At 58.2% G+C, this 7,270-nt stretch overlaps 1 protein-coding gene across 1 annotated transcript in view; it reads left to right on the top strand.

Moving 5' to 3' along the window:
- The window catches only part of LOC144506237 (uncharacterized), a 36,541-nt gene that overhangs the window by 25,041 nt on the left and 4,230 nt on the right, over positions 1–7,270 (top strand). Inside the window, exons 7-9 of the mRNA XM_078232095.1 lie at positions 1,230–1,487; positions 2,633–2,803; positions 4,370–4,559. Coding sequence (XP_078088221.1) covers positions 1,230–1,487; positions 2,633–2,803; positions 4,370–4,559 — 619 coding nt within the window. The remainder of the gene's footprint in view (positions 1–1,229; positions 1,488–2,632; positions 2,804–4,369; positions 4,560–7,270) is intronic.

Here is a 7,270-nt window from a genome sequence, read left to right as displayed (position 1 = left end):
CCCCCAACTCCCCCATCTCCCCGACTCCTCCGTCGCTCCCACTCCCCATCTCCTGAGTCCCCCATCCCCCGACTCCCCCCGACTCCCCATCCCCCGACTCCCCCCAACTCCCCCATCTCCCTGACTCCCCATCCCCCAACTCCCCCATCTCCCCAACTCCCCCCAACTCCCCCATCTCCCCGACTCCCCCCGACTCCTTCATCTCCCCAACTCCCCCCCAACTCCTCCATCTCCCCAACTCCCCGACTCCTCCATCTCCCCAACTCCCCCATCTCCCTGACACCCCCCCAACTCCCCAACTCCCCCCCGACTCCCCGACTCACCCCGACTCCCCCAACTCCCTGACTCCCCCCCCGACTCTCCCATCTCTCCGTCTCCCCGACTCCTCCATCTCCCCGACTCCCCCGACTTCCCCATCTCCCCGACTCCCCTCAACTCCCCCGTCTCCCCAACTCCCCCGTCTCCCCAACTCTCCCGTCTCCCCAACTCCCCCGTCTCCCCAACTCCCCCGTTTCCCCAACTCTCCCGTCTCCTCAACTCCCCCATCTTCCCGACTCCTCCATTCCCCGACTGTCTCTTTTTCTCCATCCCAGTCTCTCTCTCTCTCTCTATCCCAGTCTCTCTCTCTCTCTATCCCAGTCTCTCTCTCTCTCTATCCCAGTCTCTCTCTCTCTCTCTCTATCCCAGTCTCTCTCTCTCTATCCCAGTCTCTCTCTCTCTCTCTAGCTATCCCAGTCTCTCTCTCTCTCTATCCCAGTCTCTCTCTCTCTCTATCCCAGTCTCTCTCTCTCTCTATCCCAGTCTCTCTCTCTATCCCAATCTCTCTCTCTATCCCAGTCTCTCTCTCTATCCCAGTCTCTCTCTCTCTCTATCCCAATCTCTCTCTCTCTCTATCCCAGTCTCTCTCTCTATCCCAGTCTCCCTCTCTCTCTCTATCCCAGTCTCTCTCTCTCTCTCTATCCCAGTCTCTCTCTCTCTCTATCCCAGTCTCTCTCTCTATCCCAGTCTCTCTCTCTCTCTATCCCAGTCTCTCTCTATCCCAGTCTCTCTCTCTCTATCCCAGTCTCCCTCTCTCTCTCTATCCCAGTCTCTCTCCCTCTCTCTCTCTCTATCCCAGTCTCTCTCCCTCTCTCTCTCTCTATCCCAGTCTCTCTCCCTCTCTCTCTCTATCCCAGTCTCTCTCTCTCTCTCTATCCCAGTCTCTCACACTCTCTCTCTCTCTCTCGCAGTTGCCCTCTCTCACTGTCTATGAGAGTTATTGCTGTAACCTTGTTGCTGCCAAGTCGCTGCTGGATTATAAGAAGCAGGATCCGCGAGTGGATGAGTTTCTGCGGCTGTGTCAGGAATCCTCCTTCAGCAGGAAGCTGGACCTGTGGAATTTCCTGGATCTGCCTCGCAGCCGGTTGGTCAAATACCCGCTGCTGCTAAAAGAGATTCTCCGCCACACTCCCGGCGAACACCCTGACCAACAACACCTCAGCCAGGGGGTGAGTTACTGCGTGGGGGCAGGGGGAGGGCAATACCTGGGGCAAGAGGTCAGGGGGTGGGGGTGAGAGGTCAGGGGCTGGGGGGCGAGAGGTCAGGGGCTGGGGGGCGAGAGGTCAGGGGCGGGGGTGAGAGGTCAGAGGCTGGGGGTGAGAGGTCAGGGGGTGGGGGTGAGAGGTCAGGGGCTGGGGGGGCGAGAGGTCAGGGGCGGGGATGAGAGGTCAGAGGCTGGGGGTGAGAGGTCATGGGGGTGGGGATGAGAGGTCAGGGGGTGTGATGAGAGGTCGGGGGTGGGGTGAGAGGTCAGGGGGTGGGGTAAGAGGTCAGAGGCTGGGGGTGAGAGGTCATGGGGGTGGGGATGAGAGGTCAGGGGGTAGGGGTGAGAGGTCAGGGGGTGTGATGAGAGGTCGGGGGTGGGGTGAGAGGTCAGGGGGTGGGGTAAGAGGTCATGGGGTGGAGGTGAGAGGTCATGGGGTGGGGTGAGAGGTCATGGGGTGGAGGTGAGAGGTCAGGGGGTGGGGTGAGAGGCCAGGGGTTGGGGTGAGAGGTCAGAGGTGGAGGTGAAAGCTTGCGGGTGGTAAGGAGAGGACAGGGATGAGAGGTCAGGGGGTGGGGGAGAGCTCAGGTCAGGGGTGAGAGGTCAGGAGGAGGAGGTGAAGGTCTGGGGTTGGGGAATGGGTCATGGGGTAGCGGGGAGAGGTCAGGGCGTGAGAGTCAGGGGGGGTGAGAGGTTGGGGGGGTGAGAGGTCAGGGGGTGGGGGTGAGAGGTTGGGGGTGGGGGAGAGGTCAGGGCGTGAGAGGTCAGGGTGTGAGAGGTCAGGGGCTGAGATGTTGAGGGTGGGGTGAGAGGTCAGGGGGTGAGAGGTCGGGGTTGGGGGTGAGAGGTCAGGGGGTTGGGTGAGAGGTAGGGGGGTGGGGTGAGGTCAGGAGGTGAGAGGTCGGGGTGGGGGTGAGAGGTCAGAGGGTTGGGTGAGAGGTCGGGGTGGGGGTGAGAGGTCAGGGGGTTGGGTGAGAGGTCGGGGGTGGGCGTGAGAGGTCAGGGGTTGGGGTGAGAGTTCAGGGGTTGGGTGAGAGGTCAGGGGGCAGAGGTCAGGGGGTCAGCATGGATTAGATCCTGTTACTGACGCGAGTAACACGTCTCTCTCAGATTGGGCTGATCCAGGGAATCGTGGCGAAGGTGAACGTGAGGACGGGCGAATCGGAATGTCGCTATTACCGCGATCGACTCTCTTTCCTGGACGAGGCCCAGGTGGAACCGCTGATCAATCAGAGCAACGTCCTGTGTTGCCATGGAGAACTGAAGAACAACAAGGGAGCGGTGAGTCATCACCCTGACCCCTGACCCCAACCCTAAACCCCACCCAACCCCAACCCCCGACATTTACCTGACCCTATCTGACCCCTGACCTTTACCCTGACCCCAGTACCAACCCCACCCTGACCCCTAACCCCCAAACCCTAAACCCCACCCAACCCCTGACCTTTACCCCGACCCCAGTCTGACCCCCGACATTTACGCCAACACCAGTCCAATCCCCACCCTGACCCCAACCTTAAACCCCACCCAATCCCTGACCCCCGGCCTTTACCCCAACCCGTCTGACCCCCAACATTTACCCCAACTGCAGTCCAACCCCCACCCTGACCCCAACTCCCGACCCCAACCCTAAACCCCACCCTACCCCAACCCCCGACCTTTAACCCGACCCCCGACCTTTACCCCGACCCCAGTCCAATCCCACCCTGACCCCTAACCCCCAAACCCTAAACCCCATCCAACCCCTGACCTTTACCCCGACCCCAGTCTGACCCCCGACCTTTACCCTGACCCTAGTCCAACCCCACTCCAACCCCTGATCCCCGACCCCTGACCTGTAACACCCTACCCCAGCCCAAGGCCACCCTCACTCCGATCCCCGACTCCTGACCTGTAATCTCAAACTTCCGTCCAACACCTGACCCTCAACCCCTAACCCCCACCCTGACCCGACCCCTGACCTGTAACCCCCCAACTCAACACCTACCCGCCGACCCCCACCCCCACCTCTGACCCCTAACCCCGGCCCAATTTAACCCCCACACCGCCCTCACCCCCCCCACCTCTCTCTATTCCCCTATTCCCGCTCTTCCCCCTGACCCCACACCTGCTCCACCTCTCCCTCCAGTTGCCTCTTCTGTTGCCCCCTCTATTGCCCTCTCTGTTTCCCCCTCTGTTGACCCTCCGTTGCCCCCTCTATTGCCCCCTCTGTTGCCCTTCTGTTTCACCCTCTGATTCCCCCTCTGTTTCCCCCTCTGTTTCCCCCTCTGTTTCCCCTCTGTTTCCCCCTCTGTTGCCCCCTCTGTTTCCCCCTCTGTTTCCCCCTCTGTTTCCCCCTCTGTTTCCACCTCTGTTGCCCCCTCTGTTGCCCCCTCTGTTTTCCCCTCTGTTTCCCTCTCTGTTTCCCCCTCTGTTTCCCCCTCTGTTGCCCCCTCTGTTTTCCCCTCTGTTTCCCTCTCTGTTTCCCCTCTGTTTCCCTCTCTGTTTCCCTCTCTGTTGCCCCCTCTGTTTTCCCCTCTGTTTCCCTCTCTGTTTCCCCTCTGTTTCCCCCTCTGTTTCCCCCTCTGTTTCCCCCTCTGTTTCCCCCTCTGTTGCCCCCTCTGTTGCCCCCTCTGTTGCCCCCTCTGTTTTCCCCTCTGTTTCCCTCTCTGTTTCCCCCTCTGTTTCCCCCTCTGTTTCCCCCTCTGTTGCCCCCTCTGTTTTCCCCTCTGTTTCCCTCTCTGTTTCCCCTCTGTTTCCCCCTCTGTTGCCCCCTCTGTTTCCCTCTCTGTTTCCCTCTCTGTTTCCCCTCTGTTTCCCTCTCTGTTGCCCCCTCAGCCTCTAACGCTCCCTCCTCCTGCCCCCCAGAAACTCCGGGTTTTCCTGTTCGAGCGAGTCCTGGTCGTCACGCGGCCGGTCAGTCGGAACGAGCTCCCTCTTTTCCAGGTTTACCGAACCCCCATCCCCGTTCACCAGCTGGTCCTGGAGGACCTGCCCGACGGAGAGACTCGAGTCGGGGGCTCCATCCGGGGGGCATTCAGCAACAGCAACGAGAGAGGTGAGGAACCCTCACTCTGAGCCCACAAGAGGAGGGAGAGAGAGAGGGAGGGGGAGAGAGAGAGAGAGGGGAGAGAGAGGGGGAGAAAGGGAGGGGAGAGAGAGGGAGGGGGAGAGAGAGAGGGAGGGGGAGAGAGAGGGAGGGGGAGAGAGAGGGAGGGGGAGAGCGAGGGAGGGGGAGAGAGAGGGAGGGGGAGAGAGAGGGAGGGGGAGAGAGGGAAGGGGAGAGAGAGAGGGAGGGGAGAGAGAGGGAGGGGGAGAGAGAGGGAGGGGGAGAGAGAGGGAGGGGGAGAGAGGGAAGGGGAGAGAGAGAGGGAGGGGAGAGAGAGAGAGAGGGGGAGAAAGGGAGGGGAGAGAGAGAGGGAGGGGGAGAGAGAGAGGGAGGGGGAGAGAGAGGGAGGGGGAGAGCGAGGGAGGGGGAGAGAGGGAAGGGGAGAGAGAGAGGGAGGGGAGAGAGAGGGGGAGAAAGGGAGGGGAGAGAGAGAGGGAGGGGGAGAGAGGGAGAGGGAGGGGGAGGGGGGGAGAGAGAGAGGGAGGGGGAGAGAGAGACACACAGATAGAGAGGGAGAGAGGGGGGGAGAGAGAGGGGGGGGAGGGGGAGAGAGAGAGGGAGAGGAGGAGAGAGAGAGGGGGAGAGAGAGAGGGAGAGGGGGGCAAGATAAAGAGAGGAAGGGGGAGAGAGACAAAGATGGAGGGAGGGAGGGAAGGAGGAAAAAGAGAGTGAAGCGGAGGTAGGGAGAGAGAGAAGAAGAAGAACAGAGAGAGAAGGATGGAGGGAGTGTGGGAGAAAGGGAGAGAGAGAGGGTGATAGAGGAAGCATGGCAGCTGGGCAAAAATGGTAGAGGGAGAAGAAGATGAGGTATAGGGAGAGGGGGAATAGGGAGGGGGGAATAGAGAGAGGGGGTATAGGGAGAGGGGGAATAGGGAGAGGGGGAATAGGGAGAGGGGGAATAGGGAGAGGGGGCATAGGGAGAGGGGGCATAGGGAGAGGGGGAATAGGGAGAGGGGGAATAGGGAGATGGGGTATAGGGAGAGGGGGCATAGAGTCATCGAGTCATAGAGGTTTACAGCATGGAAACAGGCCCTTCGGCCCAACTTGTCCATGTTGCCCTTTTTTTTAAACCCCTAAGCTAGTCCCAATTGCCCACATTTGGCCCATATCCCTCTATACCCATCTTACCCATGTAACTGTCTAAACGCTTTTTAAAAGACAAAATTGTACCCGCCTCTACTACTACCTCTGGCAGCTTGTTCCAGACACTCACCACCCTCTGTGTGAAAAAATTGCCCCTCTGGACACTTTTGTATCACTCCCCTCTCACCTTAAACCTATGCCCTCTAGTTTTAGACTCCCCTACCTTTGGGAAAAGATATTGACTATCTAGCTGATCTGTGCCCCTCATTATTTTATAGACCTCTATAAGATCACCCCTCAGCCTCCTACCTTCCAGAGAGAAAAGTCCCAGTCTATCCAGCCTCTCCTTATAACTCAAACCATCAAGTCCCAGTAGCATCCTGGTAAATCTTTTCTGCACTCTTTCCAGTTTAATAATATCCTTTCTATAATGGGGTGACCAGAGCTGTGCACAGTATTCCAAGTGTGGCCTTACCAATGTCTTGTACAACTTCAACAAGACGTCCCAACTCCTGTATTCAATGTTCTGACCGATGAAACCAAGCATGCCGAATGCCTTCTTCACCACTCTGTCCACCTGTGACTCCACTTTCAAGGAGCTATGAACATGTACCGCTAGATCTCTTTGTTCTGTAACTCTCCCCAACGCCCGACCATTAACTGAGTAAGTCCTGCCCTGGTTCAATCTACCAAAATGCATCAGCTCACATTTGTCTAAATTAAACTCCATCTGCCATTCGTCAGCCCACTGGCCCAATTGATCAAGATCCCATTGCAATTGGAGATAACTTTCTTCACTGTCCACTTTGCCAGTGTCATCTGCAAACTTACGAACTATGCCTCCTATATTCTCATCCAAATCATTAATATCAATGACAAATCAGTGGGCCCAGCACTGACCCCTGAGGCACATTTAGGGAGTGGTGTATAGGGAGAGGGGGTATTTGGGAGAGGAGCACATAGGTAGAGAGGATATAGGAAGAGGGAGTATATAGGGTGAGGGGGTATAGGGTGAGGGGGTATAGGGTGAGGGGTATATAGGGAGAGGGGATATAGGGAGAGGGGGTATATAGGAAGCAGGGGTATATCGGGTGAGAGGGTATAGAGGGTGAGGGGCATAGGGAGATTGGTTGTAAGGAGAGGGGGTAGATAGGGAGAGGGGTATAGGGTGAAGGGGTATATACAGTGAGGGGTATACGGAATAGTGGTATATAGAGTCAGGGGGGTATAGGGTGAGGGGGTACATAGGGTGAGGGGGTATAGGGTGAGGGGGTATATAGGGAGAGGGGTATAGGGTGAAGGGTATCGGGAGAGGGTGTATAGGGTGAGGGGTATAGGGAGAGGGGGTATAGGGAGAGGGGGTACATAGGGTGAGGGGTATAGGGAGATGGGTATAGGGAGAGGGGTATAGGGTGAGGGGGTATAGGGATAGGGGGTATAGGGAGAGGAGTATAGGATGAGGGGGTATATAGGGAGAGGGGTATAGGGAGAGGGGTATAGGGAGAGGGGGTATAGGGAGAGGGGGTATAGGGAGAGGGGGTATAGGGTGAGGGGTATAGGGAGAGGGGGTATAGGAT

Source organism: Mustelus asterias, chromosome 17 (assembly GCF_964213995.1).
Source record: "Mustelus asterias chromosome 17, sMusAst1.hap1.1, whole genome shotgun sequence".
Lineage (NCBI taxonomy): Eukaryota > Metazoa > Chordata > Chondrichthyes > Carcharhiniformes > Triakidae > Mustelus > Mustelus asterias.
The sequence above is the reverse complement of the archived record's forward strand: the minus strand, read 5'-3'. Positions and strand labels throughout refer to the sequence as shown.